At 48.5% G+C, this 24508-nt stretch overlaps 1 protein-coding gene across 1 annotated transcript in view; it reads right to left on the bottom strand.

Moving 5' to 3' along the window:
• The window catches only part of LOC142584828 (LIM/homeobox protein Lhx9-like), a 70664-nt gene that overhangs the window by 21495 nt on the left and 24661 nt on the right, over positions 1-24508 (bottom strand). The window contains exon 2 of the mRNA XM_075695114.1: positions 2212-2507. Within this exon, the coding sequence (XP_075551229.1) occupies positions 2212-2441 (230 nt within the window). The 5' untranslated portion in view covers positions 2442-2507. The remainder of the gene's footprint in view (positions 1-2211; positions 2508-24508) is intronic.

Raw genomic sequence — 24508 nt, 5'->3', positions numbered from 1 at the left:
CTATTATGTCTTCAGTTAGCATCATAGCAACTTTCGTAGTGAGTGTTATTAAAATGAATTTCGCATGATTTTGTACAGCAATAGGGGGAGAATCATCTTGAGGTCAGTGCAGTTCCCTCCCCTAGAGCTTTCAGTGCCAGCGAGGCCTTATCCACGGCAGGAAGGGCAAACCTTTGTGCAACCATTACTAAAGTGTAGCATCACACAACACGGGGAGTCATTGATATCAGTACATGTCCATTTCGTTGGGGTATTTGTGAAATCTTCCTCACAAATAGTCCAAGAGTTTTCCCACATATCTTTAATTGCCCTGCGCAAGGCGACCAACATCCCGCTCGAAGCATTGTTGAAGCTAACGGTCTCACGTAAAAAAACACGGAAGGAGATGCGACAAAAATGATTGCTATACAGATCGTGCGCACAAGCTTTGTTCCATCGGGAGGACCGCCACCTTGTGTGTGCCAATCATGATGTGCGGAGCAGCGCAGCCGCGCGATTCGGGATATCCACTACATCTCCATGTGTGGAAATGTGGGGAAATGAAATTATGCGGAAATAGGCCGGTAGCTTGTTGGGTCTCGGTCAATCGTTGTCGTCGTCGTTAGTCTTCCCTGTTTGTCTTGTCCCGGGCTTATTTCTTTCTCTACCTACCTTGAGAAGTGGGGCGCGGGCAGAGCGGAGCGACTGCCAGCAGCTTTTGCAAAGCCAGATCCGCCTGCAGCTAGCAAAAATCCTCTTCCTCCTTCTCAGTGGGAGAAGCACACTTTCCGGCTTTCTTATTCTGTTAAACGGCGTCTTATTTTCCGATCGCGCCCTAGCAGTTTTGTAGAGATATTTAATTTTTGACATACAGATCTACATGACAACTTATTGCGAATTTGTTGCTGTGCTGAACACAGGGCGACTGTTCAGAGCTAGCCGTTTCGTAATCCGGGTAATACTGGCACTGTGACATCTACAGTGGTTTAAACATATTCGATGTTATAAACGTTTTGTTCTCTATATGTGTAACTCTAAAAGAACTATCGAAGAACTGCACTTAAAGGTTAATTTGAAGTAATAATATTACGGGGTCACGCAAAATCAACATGGTGGTCGACCCCTCCGTGTCACGCGCCTGGTGAGCCTGGGAAGCTTGCCCCACCGGTCCCTCGGTGCTTGGTCACGGCAGAGAACAATTGCTGCCACCCGTTCGTCCGCCTGATGTCTGCTTTGAGAGCCTTGGCTGGCTATCTAGCTCGGAAGACATAGGCCTCGAGATCACATTATAGTTAATAAAATTTGTGCTACCAACTCATAGTCAGTTTAAAAAAGTTCTGTTCATTTCAAAGTTTTGTTCTTTTCCGTAAGAGTAGAATAATCTTCTTGCCTCATGGTATCACTTCTCTCATTCTTTTTCCCAACGTGTCCTGCATGAGCCGCTATTACATTCTCAGCCGTCTGACCCTCCTTATAGAGTGCTTTGCAACACCAAGCCTCAGCTAGAGGACATAGAACGATACATTTTGCACCTTCAAGATTCGTGCGATTAGCAAAAGAACAAATCGGGTCGAGGAAAGGCAGGGTGGGCGTTAACCCTCACACAGGCACGTGTTTACTTGTATTGGAAGGCAGAAAAGCAGCCACGGCAACGCTCGAAACCAGTGTGCGGTGGGAGATATACACCATTCATACTACGGTTCGGATTCGAAACAAGCGTCCTTTGCAGGGATGAAGGTATAGGCAAGCAGTCTCGGGTCGCCCGTCATCTTCATTTTTACAAACGCGCTCGCACTTGCGCCACGTCGTCCCATCAGAAGACACGCAGCGCTGCGCTAAACCATACTATGGAGACCGCACACAAAGAAATGACACGGAAATTAAATGCATTTCGATGGGGGCGAAATGCAACAACACCCGTGGTACTTTGATTTAGGTGCACCTTAAAGAACCCCAGCTGGTAAAAATTAATCTGGCATGCCTCGGCATGCCTCGTAATGAGATCGTGGATTTGGCACGTAAAACCCGATTATTCGTTTTTATTTAGTAACACGGGGAAACAACTAACCGAGTCCTACCACGGCGGTTTTGGTCACTTCGTATTCTGAGCACACTTAGTTTCCCACATGCGGCTAATTCGAGAGAGTGCTATATACTATGCTGTGACGGAAAACCCCGCTAGCTCGATTACAAGCACCGAGCTACCTCCCAGAGCCAAGTGCATGCACCGACCTGTAGTAGTCCTCCTTGCAGTAGATGTTCCCGTCTCTCGCGAAGCAGGTGAGCTCGGAGTCCAGCTGTTGCTTGCAGTGGCAGCAGCGCAGGCAGTGCGTGTGCCACTGCCTCTCGACGGCCAGCAGGTAGAAGCGGTCGGCGATGGGCGCGCCGCAGCCCGCGCACAGCTTGGGTGGCGCCAGGGCCTGCGCCGCCGCCTCGTCGGGGCCCGGGCTGATCACGGGCATGGCGGCTTCGGCGCCGCGCCTCCGCTCACGCCGCCGCCGCCGGAGACAAGCAGACGCACGCCGCCCCTGCGAGCGACGCCACGTCACATGGTCAGCGAATGGCATTTTGCGCACGCCGCAGTTCGGACGAAATGTCAGAGCAAAGAGCACAGATCACTTGGCACCGACCACGACTCGCTTCTCGGTGACCCGTATAGCGGAAAAGCGCGAGAATTAGAGAAACGAGCGAGCAAACAAGAAAAAAAGAAAGCAACTAGATGGCGGTCTTCGCTATGGAAGAATGCTGCTTTCGCATCAAATGAGTTCAGAGGCAAAGGAATCGCCAAAGTATGATTTCATTCCTTCTTTCTTTCTTCTTTGCACACCGGGTATCAAACAAAACTGCGCCTGTATTTACGCGATCGATTCGCAGGCTTATATGGTGCTTAAGAACAGGTACCAGTGCATGGATGGCAAACATAGCGAAGACCGTAGGACATTGGTAAACGGTAATGACGGGCACTAGACCGGAAGTTCGGGCTAGTTGGTTAGTCGTCATCCTCTAATAACCCCAAGTAAAACATTTTTTTCAAAGAAAGCTATGTTATTGAAGAAGATAAGGGGCAGACGACAAAAAAGAAACAAAAAATGGAAGATTTCATTCTTCTTCATTCTCCCGATTTCATTAAAAAAGAACAGAGAAAAGCGGTGTTTATAGACTTGGTGAGCAACCCTACATAAACGCTACTTTTCTCTAATTTTTCAAAAGGAAAATACTGTTTTTTAAACATGGTTTGAACTGTGTTACTTCTCAAAGGAAAGTACGCCGGTTATAAGAGGTCTCGCGAGTAAGTATCAGACATTTCGGCTGTGATACAGAAATCTTGTTTAGAAAACAAGAATATGCGAGATGTCTAGGTTGGTTATTACATGAAACTTAAGCTCGCTGTTTCGAATAGTTCCTGTTTTGTAAACAAGGCTTCCGTGTTGAAGCCTAAACGTCTAACACTTATTAGCCACATCTTTTCATCGGCGTCCTTCTCTTGCCTTTGGAGTAAATTTACTCACCAGCGGCATGTCGTCAAACCTTCGATTTCACTATGTTCCTTTGCGCTGTTCCGACTATAAATGCGCGCCCTGTGACAAATCAAAAGCAGTCGGAAGTCAGCGCTCTGCATGTCTCTTCCACGTTATAGGTCCCTCCTTTTACCGACAGTTATTAGATGCTGCCCCGTGGCAGTGCCACGAGCAAAAAATTTTGTGAACTTGGCCCCTGAACTGAAAAAAACGCTGCAAATTGAGAAAGATGACAGGAATGGATTTCTAGAACCATTTCAGCGATTCACGTTCATAACGTGCAACTACAGTGTTAAATTCGATAGCCAGGCATATTATATATTCGCGTGTTCTCACTTCAAGCACTGTCGCCGAGTCCGCATTAGTCGCACGACTCTCTCTATGCTGGACGCTGCACTCGTCATGAGCGTTAGGCTTGCCGCGTGAGCGAACAATGATTGCGCCTTAAAGCAAGTGCTATCAGCCCATGCTTAGCACCTGATGTCCTGTTTTTGCTGCCGGCAGATTGCCGGCGAAAAGGTCGAGAGGATTTAGATTCGCTTGCGGCCGATGCAGGCCTGGTAAGTGTCTATTTTTGTATCGCCAATTTGTTTGTGTCACACTTGCCGCCGTAATGGGAAGTTTCCATACTGCATACACAAAACACACCCAATATGCAGGACGTCACTTGTAATTTGTAAAATAAGAGGAAAATCTCCAAAGCGGGCTTCTCCGCATAGGCCCTTCAACTGTCAGGAAGGCAGCTTTAGCGAACGCGTTTTTAAGGAGAGTGCAAGTAATGTTCGCCTTTCTGAATACTACAGCTCAGGGAATAGAATTATGTTGTCTGCGACAGGATATTTTTAAATATTCCGCGAAGCTTAAAAAATGATCGCCCAGTATAATACTTCTAGTGGTTCCAAGCTTGAGGCACCGAGTAGAACTGTCCGTCACCGTCACAACTTTTGCGCGCCGTTTGCGATCGCACGCCTGAGTCCGTGTGTTTGTGCGTCCGTACGTGAGCGGGGTGTGCGCTCTATGTACGGACACTTATACCAACCTGCCACAAGGAAGACTACTCTTGCTGGGCGCTGTTACAGGTATAATCCAGACCGTTGATACATGACCGATAACTTGCGGTCATTCTAAATGTCTATCTTACACCGTATGATCGTTCTTAGCGCGTTTAATGTGAACTGGGCATCCACTGGAGATGACTCGGGAGCTACGATTGACAGGTGGTCGACATCTTTAAAAAAAAGGAGAAAAGAAAAAGAAGAAAAAAGGCCCCTTCACAGTGACTGATTCCGTAATTCCTTAATCTGATATTTCTACTCGCAATCATTGAAGCCCCATTCAAGTTTCTTAAAAACTAAATGCAAGGCTGTTATGAGCAAAAGGTTTGTTGAAGGAAATATCGGCAGGCTTTATCGCACCCAAAAAACGTCGTCTGACATTTTTGTAGCGATAACTAGTCAATGAACGTTTTGCTTTAATTAGAATAGGAGTGAGAAGCATGGGCATTACAAACATCAGGCAGTCCACTTGGAATCAGAGCAACGATCTCAGACCAATTAGAGATGTTGGCTCAAGTTTACGTTGCACACCGTCAGCTGCACTTAATGCAAAGCTTCCGCGACTTACTGACAAGCACTAGCGACACGCACAGTAAGGTGATCGTCTATAATTAGGTTCTTCCAGAATGGGGCACAAATTACTGTGAAGCCATGCGACATTGGAAAAGCTTAGTAGACGGGCGGGGGTGAGGGAATCTGTTAGCAAAGCAATATAGAAAAAAAAAGAGACCGTAACGCGAAAAAAAAAGCCGACATATCAACGTCGAAAAAGACGATTCAGTCCATACACGATATTAGGACGCAATGCGCGTGCAGATAGATGATCTGCGGATTAGGTATGCGAATCATAAAGGAAGAACTGAAGGAGGTAGGAAAATACGTAAGAGCGGTTCACAGGGATCGCCTTACTACGAGGTAGGCCGCATGGGCATCGAGCCGCGATCGCAGCCGCTTAAGAAGTGTCAATAAAGCGCTCGGAGGGGGCGGGGGGGGGGTGGCAAAATAACCTATCGGGCAGCATAGGGGAAGGCATCGTGCTTTTGTTAAAGGATCCCCGCTTAGGTGACAGTGACAAGGGGGCGAAGTGACAAGGGGGAAGAGCGACGCATTATCTTTATGCTGCGCAGCCGGCGGCTTCTTTTCCGGTCCCTATACAAGACAGGGCGCCGCTGACAACCTTTTAACAAACGACGACGAGCGACGCGCAATCGAGCAAAAGCAGCGAGGACGCTGAAGGAAGCGGCGGACGGCGAGAGAGCAATGGCAGCGTCGCCGTTTGGAGACGCGGTTCGGAGAAAACCTGTCTCTCCCTCGGCGCCCCCACCGCGGCTGAAGATAAACGGACGAGACGCCGGTCGCATGCGGCTTTGCGACAGGTCGTGTTTGCTCTTGCTTTCCACCACGAGCCTGACGGCGTGGGTACGTGAGCACGGGCTTCGTCGAAGGCGCATATACGCTTTAAAGTACCGAGTCAACACCCGGTATACCGCAAATAAAGCAAAAGAAGAAACACGGTAGAAAAAAAAATAGTTCTTCCTATTTGAGTGGGTGGACAATCTCACCGGGGAATGACCAGTTTCACTTTGTTTTATGTGACATAACTGATATCGCAAAGCGATATCAGCTATCAAATATGATGTGGTAGTCAGGCAAGCGCTTGATATGGCGTCACGACGGAAATCACAACTACAGGTGCGAAGACCCAGATACTGGTACCACTCGAACAACCAGGGAGCAACGTGGCCAGAAACCTACCAGTGCATTATTATGATCGGTCCGCCACGCCACGCCTCCCAGACGCGACCATCAATAATCTCAGATTTAATCTCAGCGTGTAGCTTGCAGCTACGAATTCTCTTCTTTCGTGAAACTTCCTCGATTTCGCGTGTTTCCGCAGAATTGATTTATCTATCTCATATAAAAAAAAGAAAACGCATCGCGTTTTGAAGCGCGGCGTGGAGTCTTCAATCAGAATATATTTGGTGTAGAAATCTTTCCTACGATGACGCCTTGCAAAAGTATGCTGATTCGAATAAAACGTGGTGCCACAACAAATTTACTTGAAAGAAGGTATTTTCGCATGCCCTGCAACAAGATTTTTCTGCAATGCTCCAGGCCGATTGTTAAAGCAGTAATATCGGTTACGCAGGCACGCACCCAGGTATAGGGGGAAAAAAAATTGAGCGAAGGTCGTATATCGTATAACGCCCTTGCCCGTTTGGAAGTGGCGATGATTTCAGCTTGTGTCACCTGCAGGATCTCCGAACCTCCCATTATAATTTGTAATGTATGTATGTATGTATGTATGTATGTATGTATGTATGTATGTATGTATGTATGTATGTATGTATGTATGTATGTATGTATGTATGTATGTATGTATGTATGTATGTATGCATGCATGTATGTATGTATGTATGTATGTATGTATGTATGTATGTATGTATGTATGTATGTATGTATGTATGTATGTATGTATGTATGTATGTATGTATGTATGTATGTATGTATGTATGTATGTATGTATGTATGTATGAAGTGCGTGCGTTTGCGTGAGTGCGAATGTGTGTTTTGAAGAGGAGGAACACCGATGAGATTTTCAGTTATTTATGAGATCCGGTCAAATGAAGGCATATAGTCCCCCCACGGGCTTTTGTTGTAAAATAAACAAAACAAAGAAAACTATAAGCCGTTGATTAGGACGGTTGCACGCTCCACCATGAAAATCAACCATCGTGTCATAAACTTTCGTCTTCCCAAGTAGCTCAATGACAGTATAACGTATGACGCCAAGCAACATTGCTGTAAGAGTTAAAACTTGCATGCTGCGCTGATACCAGTTGTGCGTGGTCACTGTGGCTTTGAACTTTTACATAGCATACTTTACGTAATTGCCACCCCACAAGCTCAGTTGTACTTACACAAAGACAGTTGCGCAAGCATAATTTTTGTGTGATATTGACAAACTGCGGAATGTGTGCCACTCTAACAGCACTATAAAAAAAAAAAAGAAAGGGTGGCAGCCAGCGCAACGATTCTAAATCCCTGAAGGGTATGCTGTCGCAAATGTTTACGTCGGATAGAGCTCCCAGAAAGTCGCTAGAGGTTCAAAACAAAATAGCAATAGCGCAGTCAGCGGTAAGTGGCGTGCTGGGCAACAACGTGGCGTTAAAAATTTGTTAGAGATTCGCTCGACTCAGTTCTCCGCAATTCTGCGGTGATGTTTTCGGGGTAACACTACTTTTTGAAATATTCGTATGAATGTATGTAAAACACCACACATCACTGATAAACAGTTTTCTAATATTACATTCAATGTGACTTCAATCTTTAATGCGTGTAGTTGAGAGTAGAGTGACATAGGCTTCGAAAGGGAAAGCAGGGAAAATTGACACCCTCAGAGAGGACACCAAGTTGACTGAAATCGATAAACTATTTTTGTGGAGTGCCAACAGGCGAAGTTTACCAAGGGAGATTTGTTATGCCAGAAAACACCGTAAAAGTAAAGACAAGGTGCAATGGCTACTACAATATATATATATATATATATATATATATATATATATATATATATATATATATATATCAGTAGGAATAGAAGCATGAATGCTCCTTCTCGCTAAAGTAAACGAAAATTCCACCTAGTAACTTCTCTGGACTTTTATCTATACTAAGAAAAAAAAAGGGACCACGTGCATGAAAATGCACAGAAGTACGGCCATGCTGATTCCAATCACCCCGACCCTATAGTTTCTGGACAGTGTAATCTAAAAAAAAAAAAATTGTTCGCACTTCCTATATTTTACTCCGGCGGTTCATAATCTCTCTGCTTCTCTCCGGTTCTCCTTCTCTCCACAATCTCTCTGGTTCTCTCCGCCATTCACAATCCAGTTTTCTAATGCCGAAAAAATCCTGAGGTTAGAAAGAGCGATCTGGTTGTCTATACACTGACGTCAGTCTTCCCTTTAGTTTCTTTTTGAGGGAAACATAAGAATACGAAGTTGCACGCATCTTACACACTATTTCGGTTGTTTTCCAGACGAATACCTCTGAGGCTATCCCGAGCTGTAACTGTAGAGAGATCTCTTCCACCTCGGTGTTTGTGTTTGGAGTGGGGCAGGGGTGCTTTTGATACTCATTCAGTTGTCACAGGCACCGTTTTACTCATTAAGAATAAACTTAACAATAATTTCGTCGCCTCATCGAACACATCGTCTTCGCCTTCGAGATACTCCCTTTTCCGATGGGCATCGCACGATTCGCAAGTGGCTCATCCAAGCGTTTGGCTGGCACCGATGAACTCGTGGCATTAGACCTCCTTCACACCGGCGTCTTTGTGTTTCCTTTTTTTTTCTGATAGCAATTATATGGACACTCCAGGCGCATTTTTGTCGTGGGCGTCGCTGTCGCTTTATATTCGGTATAAAGTCTAAGGTCGACAACACAGGCGCCGCGCGTGGTACGCTGTATGCGAGAGTGAAAGCGCGCGAGGGAAGCCGACGATCGCGGCGCAACCTGGCGCGCGTGAAGGAGGAAACGGAGAGCAAACGCGCCGTCTTCCGTCGCGCGAAAGACCGCGGGGGGTGAGCGGGATGGGCGGCGGCGTTGTGGTCCGGCTGCAGGTGCGCATTTCGCGACCGGACGCAAGGGGAACTGACCATCGCGGCTCAAGCGGCTCAATCTCGCGCGCCATATGTGGATGAAAGCGGGGAGGCAGCGCGGCAGCGCGACTCGGCCAACAAATGCGCACTTTGCACGGCTGCGCGCGGTCGCGCGCGCCGTTTCATCAAAGGCATCTGCAGACGGTCCATACCTTGGTGAGCGCTGTGTTCTCGCCGCTCTTGCGCTAAAGCGTTAGACCGCCACAAAGGTCACTTCGCTCGCTGCTGCTGCTGCGCTTGCTCACACCAGTGCTTTGATGGCGTGTGTCCGCGCTCGTCTATAGTGTTATGTGTTCATGTTTGCTTGTGCGCGCTGACACCATGCTTGTTAATTCAGTTAGTAAGCGAATGTTTCCAAGTTCGAAGTTCCAAGGCCGATAAAGCTACTATCCTTCCTTCGTATATGGATGGATGGATGCAAAACTTTAATGAAAGTCCTGAGGTACGCGACTCAGCGCGCTGCGGGCCGCTCCCACGCTGGGACAGTCAGGCCACGCCCGACCACCGCATCGTGGGTCCTCTGGACAGCCCATAGTTGCGCCACGGCATCGGGGCTCTTGATAACGGAGAGCCACTTGTCCTCATTGATTTGTTCTGTGCCTCGCAACGCAATGCCAGAGCATATGGTTTAAGCTGGCGAAGTAATTGCAGTGCCTGCAAGAACTACTGGCATAAGTGTCGGGATAACTATCTACTAATTTGCCATCGCAATGATGCTTCGCCTTTCCGGCGAAACTGTGACCTTTTTCTCTCAGGCAAGAGGGCATAGTTTTTCACTGACGTGGCACGACGATGAAACAAAACCACGTTGAACGTTCATCCAATAGCAGGACTTTCTCAAACTACCGATAACCTCCGAGACTAGCCTCCGGTGCACGTCAGTCGCCAGCTGTCGAAAGTGACAAATGTCTAAGTTTACCAAATGGCATAATGCCAATTTTAGCGCTGACACATGTTGGCAGTAGCTTATATTAAAATATAACAGACGTTCAGAAGGCAAGCATTGCAGAGCCTTAGCATCAAGTATGACGTATACACAAAGACGTATGTAGAGGAATATCTGGAGATCTATCCGAGAACAGCGGCGTTTCCGTGGACAATTTTTTTTTCGCCGTGATGAATCATAAGTAACTTAGAACCCTCTTGCGTTGCAGAAAGAATACCTCAAGAATAGAAAGCAGAAATGTCTTCGTGATGGTTACCTTCTCGCTGTGGACACGTGTACATAAGCCGATATGCGGAATACACCTGGTCATTTCACTAAAAGGTGTGAGCGCTTTGTTTGAACTGGCCAACTGGATATTTATCTGAGCACAGCACTTCGCTTTATAGTACATATGGTGACCGGCGACTGAGACCTAACGACGAGAGTGCGGCTCCTATAAAAAAGCAGCAGGTTTCTGTGAAAGCATGGCGGAAAAGTACTTGACAGTGCCTAAATCATTCTGTACTTGACATTGAGACTCCATACCGAGTAAATTCACAAAGAAGCACGCAAGCCCACAATCAACAAGCCGTCCAGAAGGCGACACTACAGATGTCTAATTTTTCACTGATAATCGCCATTTTCCTCCCTTTTTTTCTCGTTTTTTTTGCAATTGCAAAGCTCAACGTAACATTTTTTGCCAGTTTTACAAAAATAGACATACACGCGAACACCAAAAGACATCTTCGGTTTCGTTTCTGCTGTGTCTTTTTTTTTTTGTAACTAAATATATGCGCTGCATATCGGAAGTCTGCTTAAAATGAGTATCTGTTCACTTGCTTTATTATCCAGGACTTTTAATATTTTTTGCTACATGACGCAACATTCGTTTCGAGCGTGCTTAAAACTCGGGAGGAAGAGAAAAGGCGCGTATATTTGATAAATATGTATGAACAACGGGAAAGCATGACGCTGGCGCAAATACATGTTCGTCTATAGCTCATTGTTGTTAAGACATGCGCCATTGCTTAGCTCAATTATCGCCTTCTCTTCTAAATGTTCCCTGCCAACGTTGCATGGCAAGGTCGCGCAGAGAGAGGATTCTGTATACTCAGGTTGGCCTTCGTTGAAAAGAAAACAAGAGAGATAACCAGTTTACCATCAGATACTTTTGGTGTTAGAAAATTCGATTAGTGAAGTAGGAAGTTCGAAAGGAAATATCCTTAGGAATTTTAGCATGGAGCAGGGTCGGGGCCGGCTGGCACCTCAAACTTATTAGCGCGCAGCTCTTAGGCGCCCGTTCCTGCGTTGAATGTCGGTGTGCCTCGGCGTCCCTCGAAACCGAGTGAAGGAGCACAGCGAAGAATGAAAGAGCGAAGGCGGAGCGCAGCGGGTGATGAACGGTGGCGATAGCGAAGAGAGCGCGAGGAAAAACCGGAGGAGGAGGGTGCAGATGAACCACGAAACGGAAAGCGGAGAGGGTAAGGCCAAAGCGAGGGAAGAAAAGCGTAGTGCCGCGCAAGACGGGCTCTGCGGCGACGATAGCTACGAAATGGCGCCAGAGTAGCGCGCGTAAGACATATGGAAACAAAGCACTGCATGAGCGGAGGTCTGTCTGCGGCGGCTGCTGTGAATCGCGCCCACGCGTCACGCACGCGCCGCCTCTCGCGATCTCGCGATTAGCAAGGAAGTCGCGCCACAATTTGCTCCGTTTTCAACGTGCTGCACGAGATAAATTGTGCGCGCCAGCCAATATCAAGCATTGAAAACACGTATAGAGTTGCGCTCAAATTTCGCATTAGAGAGTATCGTTATCATAGGCGAACTTTTTTTTGGCACAGATAGACACACATACAGGCACACGCACACACCTGATATTCAAAACCAGAGTTTGCAGGCGCCATACGTTTCTGAATGTCAGGTGAAAAATGACAAAAACTTGGACTCATGAAATCCCGCGCAGCGTCGAATGACTGTCTTTCGCCACGTGCGGCACAGGTTTCCACGCAAACTGCGCTTAACTCCGTGCGCGCACCGCCTCAAGTTGAAACTTAGTCGCTGCAAGAGATTAAAGTTTAATGATAAAAAGGGCAGAGAGGTCGACGGCCTGAGACACATTCATCTTGCCAGCTACTCTGCAATGGGAGAAGGCAAAGAGGGAAGAACAGTAGTGGCGCAAAGCAGCCGCAAAGAATGGTCGATCCAGTTTTTATTTGTCGGCCGTTCAGGCTGTCTCCTGCCCCCCAACTCACCCACCTCCACCTTTCGCATTATAGTGCTTAAGCTGGTACATCCACAACCACCAGACTACTACACAGATGCATAGGCTAAAACCCCGCGCATGGGTTCATACGTTCAACGCGCGATGAAGACGATGGTTGGCCCTGGCGGAGGAATGGTTCACCGCACTGCAGCTTCGTTACGTGGTATACCTGCAGTTTATTACACACGTGCACTCCCAAAAATATCGCTAGTAAATGGCTAGTAAACGCATGCGTTTACTAGATTACTATGTATTTTACTACCTTAACTAGTTACGCAATAGTCAGAGGCTAGCACAGCTAGGAAGTGCTGCCTTTACTAGCATGAAAGGCTCCTTATAATTTTCAGCTAAATAACACTAATCCACTACTACCTCGTTTGGCCGTTGTCTATTATGCTGGTATTGTGAGTCGTACGGAAAATTTTAATGTGTAGTGTTGTTTATTATGCCAGACTAATACTTACGTGCGATGTCGTAGCACACATATATGCGGATGGTAGGCTATAGAAATATTCGTACAAAACACTGATCATTTATCCGAACACATGGGTGCTTACTGGAGCAATATCTGCTCCCCGAAACCAGGGCTATATAGATACTTTTCAAGTTACTCTTGGACAAGGATATCTATCAGTGCGTAAGAAAACTGAAGAGGTACAGAGGCGAGAAAACGATGACAAAAAAAAAAAGAAAAGGTTGGAGTATGTGTGGCGTGGCGCCTTTGTCGCTGTTGTGTATGTGTGTTCGTGCTTTACAGTTGCTCGATGCAATTATGCCGCACATAATTACCCAGAGTCAGTGCGCCGTAAGGCCCCTGATAAGCATTATGTATGCCAATAAGACCTGCTTAATATGTAGCGAAAAGACGCGGTTCCCTCTTTTTTTTTCTTATGTATTATTTTACATTCTTATGCTTTTACAATACCACCGACTTCCTATGACAATGCAAGCGACACTTGTAAACAGAATGCACCCCATTGTATTGTTCGTATTTATATTTCAGTTGCGTCAGTAAGTGCACTACCGAGGTATATTACTTATTACTAAGTTAGTGCTGTTTACTATAGTTTCAGCAGGTAGTGAAGAGTACTAGCAATCCCTTTGCTACCTTCACTTACCAAGTAGGTAGTGACTTTTGTGACAAGCATCATGTTAGCATTTATTTAGTGAGTATGACGGCGATTTTTTCTTGCACTTTCTCGCACTGGCTTTGCTTACTTCTTTTCGTTTCCTCACCATCTGCTCACAGAACATGACCCTGGCTTCGTATTGCCGCATGACTCTTGTTTCGTATTCCCGAAGTGCCAAAAATAAGCGCTCAAAATCAAAACTCTCTTTATTGGGCCTGTCGATCAGCATGTTGCCTGTATAGAGCGTGTGTGAGCGACCGTTTGTCATAAACTCATTAGTGCCTATGATGGATGGGAATTTCCAGGAGCGAGGTGGGATGCCGCACAAGATAGCATGTGCAAACGGAATTCTCGCTGCACCACTTTTTTTTTTTATTGAAGCTATAGGTAAACTGTTTTTTAATTGTGCTCTTGTATCTTGCCTCAACGCCGGTTCACTGTGATGGCATTGTCAAAGAAAACGCACGCTTCTAAATATATGGAAACCCCATCTTATATACTATAGTTCACATTCAGTAGCCGCGATGCCGGAGAAAGGAATGAGACGTGAGATGAATCATTAAAGAATATCGCCACAAACTGAAGATAGGCACGATCAAGCCCTAAAAATTGTGTTCTCGCCAAAATACAAAGGGAAGCCCACGGGAAAATTGGCGACGCAAAATGGTATTTTAGGACGTCGCGCAGTCAAAACAGCATGTGCGCAAAACAATCCCGCAGGTGAATTGTGAGCATGGAAAGAGAGAGAGAGAGAACATTAAAAGTAAGAACATAAAAAAACAGGCGCCAGTGTGTTTATATAGCCGGTGAATGAGATTAACAGTTCCCTATAACAATCGCTAATGTCTTCAGAACTGGTCCAAAGGCATTCGCATGCTAGAAGAGTACTCTTGCACCAGACAATTAATAAATACGAGAGTAAGAATCCCGAGGAGCCGCGGCCAGGGGTGTCAACTTCTGTCAACAGCTGTAGAAACGCGCGAAATTGGGACGAGAGATAGAAAGGACATGCCGCCAAAGATGGGCAAGGTAAGCCCTTGCTGCCTAAATGCGGTTTATCCCGCTTTTGTATGCGTCATAGATAACGGCGGCAAAATAAGCTCGCGCACAAATTGGAGCGCTCGGCTCCAGTAGCACCGGATTATCTGCATGTACACCGCCATTACATGCAAATGTTATTGTTCGCTCTGCACCCTGCTGTAGTTCGTTTAACTTCTATAGATGGCGCTGCAGGGCACAGAAAGACATGTAGATTTAACTATCTATGCATAGTTCTTTCTTTTTTTTTCAGAGCCAGATAGCGTTGAGGTCACCACTCCCTCAAACGGCAATCTGTTGGGCGAATTATAAGGAAATACAATATTGGGCATACGCGGCGTATATTAGTAAAAAAATAAGGAGTATGCACAGGAGAAGGAACAGCCCGCCTTGTGTTACAAACTTATCTATACTGGCTGTCTTATGGCCTTAGTATACCTCTCATATGACTGCCGTATGAGTGCCGTATGACCGCCGCTTAACTGTCGTAATACTGCGAAGCACTAAGATAAAGCCGCCATACAAAAGAAGATAGCCAATAATTACTCACGAATATAGGGACGTATCCTTCCTTGTGTGTGAGCGTAAATTTAGGGTAGCGTGTAATGTGCAGAGATATTTAAATTAAAACTCTGGTGTTTTACGTCCCAAATCCACGATCTGATTTAGGCACTTTTTAGTGGGCGATTCCAATTTATTTTTTTATTTTTTGACGTACCACTAATGCACTGTACATGAATTCTATTCCGCTCCCACTGGAATGCGGCCACCGCAACAGGCATCGATCCCGCAACCTCGCGCTCAGCAGCGCAACGCCGTATAGCCACTGAGCTACCGCCGCTGGTGCAAATATATTTCAGTTGTGTCAGAATTAATGCCGTAACTGACACTCTGCTACAAGAATACACTCTGAGGCTATCCTCAACGTCGCAAATGCTCGCCGTTTACAATGCTTCAGCCCACCAACTGCATACAATCGGCCGCCCTAGTTTGCCTGAGCCGCTGCTAACGATGACCAGAAATTCGTCATACTATATGAAAAGTTACTGTTAACAGGAAACGTTTCCTGGGATTTACGAAAAGCTTAATGTACGCACAGCCTGGACCCAAAGACACAAATCCACGGGGCGCACGCTTCCCTTCTAAGGGTGCGACCAACGCAGTAGACCAATTCAGGTTCCCATACTTTGTAACCTTCTGGTGCAGAAAGCTCGGGAACATTATTGGTGGTTCTACCTAGCGAAAAGCTGAAATAGTGGCGCAGGTTTACATTACCTCACAGTAAGCCGCCTACAATATCAGTTTTGAATCTGCTGCCAGACAAGCGCGAAGCCTTTAACAGCAGCTGCCCCCTGTCACTGCAGTAAGCCTGAGCGTTCAGGGTATACAGTGAACTCTCGTGAAGACGAACTCGGTTAAGCCGAATTATCGCATATCACGAACAACATGGGAACGTTTGATTAGTTTTTCATAGACTCAGTGGCACAAAATATCCGCTTAAAACGAACCGCCTCAGATGTGCTCTTCGGTTAAGACGAACATTCGGAGTGACTGCCACCGCTACCGATTCTGGAGGCTAGGGTGCCTTGTTGCGTTTCGCCTGCGACACGTGGTTTTGCCGGCGCGACTGCGGCGGGGCGGCAGACATTTTGGCCCGATCGTCGTCGCCGCAACGCTCATCGGCAGGTGTTTCCAGGCGCGACTGCGGCGATGCGACCGCAAAGGATCACCCTCGCATTCCAGTCATTGTGCCGGAACCAGGCGCTGCGAAAGCAGGGATCATCCTCTCATTACAGTCATTGTGCCCGACCGGCAGCGCTACAACAGGGTGCTACGAGATCGTGCTCGACATGGTGCTACGGCATCGCTACAACAGGGTGCTACGAGATCGTGCTCGACATGGTGCTACGGCAGCGCTACGACAGTGTGCGTCACCATTAGCCCATTGTACATTCACGTGCTCGTCTTTTGAGGGGTTCCTTCTTGCCCTCAACTGCGAGAGTATAAAAACAGCTGCCCCGGACGAAAAAAGGAGGGCTCCGATTTCTTCTGTTGAGTGAAGTGCTCTCCCGTCTCTCTACTTCGGTCAAACTTGACCGCCAACTCTTTGCGATGTTAAAATAAACAAGTTGTTTCGTTGTTACCAGTCGACTCATGCTTTGCCGGGACCTTCGGATGCTTCCAGTTGTACCCCAGGCCGCCAGGCCAACGCTACCCTTGGGGCTTGCGACCCAGGTACAACCACGGGCGTCAGCGCCGAGTTCCCAACAGATCGTACCAGCGGTGCGATCCAAACATCTGGTTGGCAGCGGTGAGATCGCCTCCGACTCCAAACAACTGTCTGCCAGCGGTGAGATCGCGACAACGGAGGCCAGCAGCGAAGAGATGCAGTTGACTGTATGCTGAGCAGCTCAACGACGATCCGGGAGCAGTGCAACGAGCCCTGTGTGATGCCTGGTTGCCTGCAGCGGAACGACTGCGCTGAATTCCTGCCTGCGAGGTTTGGTGAGTGCGGGACTTTCTTCTTCTGAGCTTTGCCAGGCTTTTGTTAGTGTCAGAAACAGAGCTGGTAGTTGTGGTTGTCGTTGCTGCCGGGTTAGTTTGCGGCAAGACAATAATAGGCAGTAGAGAAAGCAGCATTCAGAGCAGCCATGGATTTGAAGTCGTTGCGCAAACCGAAATTGTTGGAGCTTGCAAGAGAGTTGGGTCTGGATGTCTCGGACAAACTCAGAAAACCAGAACTGCTAAAGGCTATTCTTGAGTTAGAGGCTGAGGATGACGAGCTGTCGGAATGCCTTGAGACCATTGAGGAGAGGGAGACTGCAAAAAGACAGGAGCGCGAACTTAAAGAACAGAAAGAGCGAGAGCAACAAGAGAAAAAAGAAGAGCGTGACCGTCAACACGCTTTGGAAATGAAGCGTCTCGAGATAGAGATGGAACGCGCTCGTAATGGAAGTCAGGCACACGGTGCAGGCGAACGAGTATTGTTCAAAATGACTGACCTGATGCGGCCGTTTAAGCTTGGAGAGGACATTGGTTTGTTCCTGGTTAACTTTGAGCGAACGTGCGAGAAGCAGGGGTTCTCTCGGGAAACGTGGCCACAGCGCTTGCTCACTTTGTTACCCGGCGAGGCGGCCGACGTAGTCGCTCGCTTGGATAGAGAGGAAGCAGAGGATTTCGACAAAGTAAAATCGAGTCTGCTAAAAAAGTACCGGCTGTCTGCGGAGGCGTTCCGTCGGAAGTTTCGGGAAAATGAGAAAGACAGAAGTGAGTCATATACAGAGTTTGCGTATAGGCTTATGTCGAACATGCAGGAGTGGCTCAAAGAAGAGAAAGCGTTTGGTGACCACGATAAAGTTCTGCAGTGTTTCGGGCTAGAACAGTTTTATAGTCGGTTACCGGAGAACGTGCGATACTGGGTCTTGGATAGGCCAGACGTGAGTACGGTGGCTAGAGCCGCTGAGCTAGCCGAGGAGTTTGTGACGCGTCGAGCTCGCGGAGCTAAGGACGGTCAAAAGGGTGAATTTGGCTCGAAGTTTGAGAGGCCAAAGTTCACACCCATGAGATTAAAGGGGGACACGCGTAGTGAGGATGCGAGTGAAAGCAGTCCGACCAAACGTAAAGAGACGGCGGCAGCCAAACGCAGAAAGCGGTTCGAGATGAGGCGAGCGCGCGTGTGTTATACGTGCCAGAAGCCGGGTCACTTTTCGGCGCAGTGTCCGGAAACAACACCAAAAGTTGTGTTTTTTTCAATAGGCAGCACTGACGAGAACATGAAGCTTCTCGAGCCTTACATGCGAGACCTCCTCGTGAACGGGAAAGAGTGCCGAGTGCTTCGCGATTCCGCAGCTACGATGGATGTAGTTCACCCGTCTTACGTAGAACCCCATATGTTCACGGGCGAGTGCGCATGGATCAAGCAAGCCGTGGAAGCTCATAGCGTGTGTCTGCCGGTAGCAAAAGTGCTTATTGAAGGACCTTTCGGAGCGCTTGAGACGGAGGCGGCAGTGTCATCTATGCTGCCACCCCAGTACCCGTACCTATTTTCAAACAGGTCCGATCACCTCCTGCGCGAGAAGGGGCTTTTGTTTGGTGAAGCTAGTGTTCAGGCCTTAACCAGATCGAAGGTTCGGGAGCTCGCTGCAAAGGCGGTAGTTGCGGGGCCGACGTTATCAAACAACGAAAAAGGGTCAGAGGCGCAGCAAGCTGATATTCCGAGCACGCCCGAACTGAATAAACTTGAGTCTGTAACGTTAAAGGCGCCAGATACTGGAGAGGAAACGCCCGACGCGGGAAAGTTAGAAGAGCTATCTACTGATTTGCTCATCGCGCCTACGTCAGACGGACTTGATAGGTTGCTAAAAGTCAGCCGGTCGGCTTTGATAGCCGAGCAAAAAAAGGATGGCAGCCTGGAAAACGTGCGCTGCAATGTCAAAGAAGGTATCGCCAGGAAAACTGCGCGTTTTGTGGAAAGAGCTGGAGTCCTGTACCGGAAGTATCTAGACCGCAGAGGAGTGGAGTTCGATCAGCTGATCGTGCCTCAATGCTATCGTCAGGATCTGTTGCGCTTGTCACACGGGGGTTCGTGGTCCGGACACCTAGGAGTTAAGAAAACTAAGGACCGTCTCTTGCAAGAGTACTATTGGCCAGGGTGTTTTCGGGACGCAGACCATTTCGTGAGGACATGTGACACTTGTCAGCGGGTGGGCAAACCAGGGGACAAATCAAGGGCGCCGTTGAAATTGGTACCTATCATAACGGAGCCTTTTAGACGGCTCGTTATTGATACTGTGGGACCTCTGCCGGTAACAGCCACGGGGTACAGACACATTTTGACTGTGATCTGCCCAGCGACAAAGTTCCCTGAAGCAGTGCCGCTTAAAGAACTCAGCTCAGTTGAGATAGTTAATGCACTACTGTCCATATTTGCGCGAGTTGGTTTCCCTGCGGAAATCCAATCAGATCAGGGCACAGTGTTTACTAGCGCTTTGACGACAACTTTTCTCGAAAGGTGTGGGGTAAAGCTATTACACAGCTCAGTGTACCACCCACAGTCGAATTCCGTTGAGAAGCTCCACTCCGTCATGAAGCACGTGTTGAGAGCGTTGTGTTTTGAACATCGAACTGACTGGGAGCTGTGTCTGCCTGGGGTGATGTTTGCTTTAAGGACCGCGCCGCATGCGGCTACGGGGTTTTCGCCAGCTGAACTGGTGTACGGTCGCTCGCTTCGATCTCCGCTTCGCATGCTTCGAGAATCGTGGGAAGGTAGGGGCGACGACCCAGTCGTGGTGGAGTACGTACTTAAGCTCCTCGAACGCTTAAGAAGGGCACAGGAGTTGTCAGGTGAAGCAATGACAAAGGCCCAGCAGAGGGCCAAGGTTTATTATGATCGGACAGCCAGGGCCCGTCGTTTTGAGGTGGGCGATGAGGTCATGATATTGCGCACATCGCTAAACAACAAACTAGACGTGCAGTGGGAGGGCCCAGCACGAATTGTTCAGAAACTGTCGGACGTTAACTACGTGGTAAGTCTGCCAGGAAAGCGGAAAGCACAGCAAGTTTACCACTGTAATCTGCTCAAACCTTATAGACAAAGGGAAGCAGTGGTGTGCATGATGGTAAACGTTCCTGAAGAGCTTCCGGTCGAGCTTCCGGGACTAGGCTCAGTGACGAACAGGGAAGACACCGGTCAAGTCATTAGTGACCTTATCAGTAAAGCACCGCTGTCGCCCGAGCAGAAAACCGAACTACACCAGCTATTACAAGAGTTTCAAGGTCTGTTCTCTGAGAGGCCTGGTAGGACTTCTGTACTTACTCATGATATAGAACTTACCTCCACAGAGCCAGTACGATCCAAGGCGTATCGGGTGTCACCCCGCCAGAGCGATATTATGGAGGCTGAGGTAAAGAAAATGCTACAGCTCGGTGTTATTGAGGCAGGTGAGAGTGATTATACCTCCCCTTTGATTTTAGTTGAGGTACCGGGCAAGGAACCTCGTCCTTGCGTCGACTACCGCAGGCTTAATTCCATCACTAAGGATCAAATTTATCCGATCCCTAACATCGAGGAGCGCCTTGAGAAAGTTAGTAGCGCTCAGTTTATTTCCACCCTAGATCTTGTCCGGGGTTATTGGCAGGTTCCACTTACAGAAGAGGCTAGTAGGTATGCGGCGTTCATTTCACCAATGGGAACATTCCGTCCTAAAGTGTTGAGTTTTGGTTTGAAGAACGCGCCATACTGTTTTTCAAGCCTCATGGATAAAGTGTTGCGGGGACAGCAAGAATTCGCTTTACCGTATCTAGACGACGTAGCGATATTCTCCGCATCCTGGTCTGAGCATATGACACACTTGCGGGCAGTGCTAACCCGCCTGCGCGAAGCGGGCTTGACAGTCAAGGCTCCTAAGTGCCAGTTAGCACAGGCCGAGGTTGTCTACCTCGGTCACGTGATTGGTCAGGGTCGTCGCCGCCCCTCTGAAATAAAAGTGGCCGCTGTGCGAGACTTTCCGCAACCGCGCACCAAGACCGATATTCGGTCGTTCTTGGGTGTCGCCGGCTACTATCAGAGGTACATCCCTAGGTACTCTGATATCGCGGCTCCCCTGACGGATGCTCTAAGAAAAACAGAGCCTCAAACAGTCGTCTGGGACGAGACAAAGGAAAGAGCTTTTAGCGCCCTAAAGAGTGCCCTAACAAACCAGCCTGTGCTACGATCGCCAGACTATACAAAAGGGTTCGTTGTTCAGTGCGATGCTAGTGAGCGAGGCATGGGCGTTGTACTGTGCCAACGGGAAAATGGAGAAGTAGAACACCCCGTCCTGTATGCTAGTCGTAAGCTGTCCAGTCGTGAGCAGGCGTATAGCGCCACCGAGAAAGAGTGTGCGTGTCTCGTGTGGGCCGTTCAGAAATTGTCATGCTATCTAGCCGGCTCGAGGTTTATCATTGAGACGGATCACTGCCCTCTCCAATGGCTGCAGACCATCTCTCCCAAAAATGGCCGCCTCCTGCGCTGGAGCCTCGCTTTACAACAATATTCCTTTGAGGTGCGTTACAAAAAGGGGAGTCTCAACGGTAACGCCGATGGCTTAAGTCGAAGCCCCTAACGTAGGAATCAGCCTCAAAATTGTTTGTTACTGATGTTTTTCTTCCTGAGGCAGGATTTTTTTTAACATATTGCTTTTGTTTAGTGTTTCAAAGTGATGATATGCTTTCTAGTGCAATTTTTCAATTTGTGGACGCGTTCTGAGTGATGCTAGACTACTGTAAGGAACTAGGCAGTGGTATAAAAAGGGGGAAGAGCCTGGCAGGGCTTAGTGAGGGTTGTGCCGTGCTTGCTGACTGAGCGGTTGAGTTTCAGCGTAGTTCTAACGCTTGCCGGGAACGAGAACAAAAATGTGAACTCTCCCGAAGTCACTTTGCAGTGTCCCGTGCGAACCTGAACTAGAGAACGAGGCCTTCTCTGTGCGCTGCGCTCAAGAAACGTCGAGGGACGCCCGACTTCGGTTATGAGCATCATCGAGCGACATCCCTCCGGACAGCGGATGCAGTCCCCTGTCCATCGGGATCTCCTTCCCCCGGCGGGGCGGTCTGTTGCGTTTCGCCTGCGACACGTGGTTTTGCCGGCGCGACTGCGGCGGGGCGGCAGACATTTTGGCCCGATCGTCGTCGCCGCAACGCTCATCGGCAGGTGTTTCCAGGCGCGACTGCGGCGATGCGACCGCAAAGGATCACCCTCGCATTCCAGTCATTGTGCCGGAACCAGGCGCTGCGAAAGCAGGGATCATCCTCTCATTACAGTCATTGTGCCCGACCGGCAGCGCTACAACAGGGTGCTACGAGATCGTGCTCGACATGGTGCTACGGCATCGCTACAACAGGGTGCTACGAGATCGTGCTCGACATGGTGCTACGGCAGCGCTACGACAGTGTGCGTCACCATTAGCCCATTGTACATTCACGTGCTCGTCTTTTGAGGGGTTCCTTCTTGCCCTCAACTGCGAGAGTATAAAAACAGCTGCCCCGGACGAAAAAAGGAGGGCTCCGATTTCTTCTGTTGAGTGAAGTGCTCTCCCGTCTCTCTACTTCGGTCAAACCTGACCGCCAACTCTTTGCGATGTTAAAATAAACAAGTTGTTTCGTTGTTACCAGTCGACTCATGCTTTGCCGGGACCTTCGGATGCTTCCAGTTGTACCCCAGGCCGCCAGGCCAACGCTACCCTTGGGGCTTGCGACCCAGGTACAACCACGGGCGTCAGCGCCGAGTTCCCAACAGATCGTACCAGCGGTGCGATCCAAACAGCCTCGATACGCCGCGCCCGAGGGCGCGTGCATCAAGGCACCCTGCTGGAGGCCTGCGGCGCATATCTCCCGTGGACAGATACGAACACAAAACGAGGAAACAAAAAGAGACAGTGACGTTTCACTTCGTAATGCGGCTGATGCGCAAACGTATGGGTGGTATAGCGCATACGAAGCTATCAGCCCTCGGTGCGCCCAGACTGTCCGCGTCGCAGATCGTATGCAAGACAGGGCTGGCGCGGCCATGCCATACGCAGCAGCCGCCGGAGGAGACATTCGCTTACTAAATAAATTAACAAGCATGGTGTCAGCGTGCACAAACATGACCACATCACACTCAATGACCGCGGACGCTCGCTGTCAAAACATGACGTGACGAATCGCGCCAGCAGTAGCGAGCGAAGTGACCTTCGTGCTGTCTATCGCTCCAACGCAAACTGAGCTGCGAGAGCACAGCGCCCACAAAGCTATGAGCCATCGGCCCACCTAGACTGTGCCCCCAAAGCAGATCGCCTTCACATAAAGCCCGTGCGACCGCGCGCGGCCGAACTACAGCACCCCCTCTCTCCCCTCCCTGGTGCCATGCGCGCGACGGAAGGTGGCGCGCTTCCAGACTCCCCCGTTCCGCCTTTGCATGCGCGAGGTTGAGTCAAAATCGTCGGCTCACCGTCGCACGCCTTCACTTGCACACACAGTGACACAGCGTACGGGGCTCGAGGACGATGTTATCACGAGACGAACTCGGTACGTCCGTATCGCAAACGAGACCTGTAGCAACTGCTCGAAGAGGTCAACCCAGCGCGCCTCCGCCTACCTTCCACCTCCGCGACGTTTCGCCTCGTTTCTGCTTCCTTACTTCGCTCAACGTCACCTAGACTTTCCTCTAGGTTGCAGTGCTTTGCCGCGTGCTCAGCGCGCTCCTTAATTCGTACTTTCGCTAGCTGGGAGCCTGCATTGATTACCTGTGAGGCGGCAGATGCCTGCTTTAACTCCCTAGTGATCTTTTTCCAGCAGCACGAAGGCACGGAATGATTTTTGAAGGTCATTAGGTGAGATGACATCGTTTGCGGCTGCTCGCCGATTTGCACAGAAGCGCCGAGCATCCATGACGGTCTGGATGAAACCCAGCAAATGTAGCACTTGAAAACAGTTTTCTATTAAGTTCAGCTAAACAAATACTTTCTATGACATTTTTCTCCCATTCTAAGTGTGCCTCATTTACCGTTTTGAAGTAAGACATTTGGGTGCGCCTGGTCATCTTGCCAATTATTCTTCTGATCAAACGAACTTCTCATAAGACGAACAAATTTTCATGGTCCCTTCGAGTTCGTCTTAAAAGGAGCCTAATGTATAAATATGCAGTTCTGGCAATGCCTATGGAATTCACCTGCTTCGTAGAAAGTGGGTAAGTCCTGCGGTTAACCGCAGCTTTCACGTAGAATGCATAGGTCTATAGCGGTGCGCGATTGACGTGATTAAGGGTCGCTTTGAATTTCGTTAAAACTCAAAACATAACCGTTCATTTTTAATTAAAATGCACATAAACATTGGAATCACGTGATGCGCCCTTATATACGTATACAACACCCTAACTAGCGAGACTTCACCACAAATGCTAGGGACGCTCCCGAGGTAAGTTTC

Source organism: Dermacentor variabilis, chromosome 1 (genome assembly GCF_050947875.1).
Source record: "Dermacentor variabilis isolate Ectoservices chromosome 1, ASM5094787v1, whole genome shotgun sequence".
In the NCBI taxonomy this organism is placed as follows: domain Eukaryota; kingdom Metazoa; phylum Arthropoda; class Arachnida; order Ixodida; family Ixodidae; genus Dermacentor; species Dermacentor variabilis.
The sequence above is the reverse complement of the archived record's forward strand: the minus strand, read 5'-3'. Positions and strand labels throughout refer to the sequence as shown.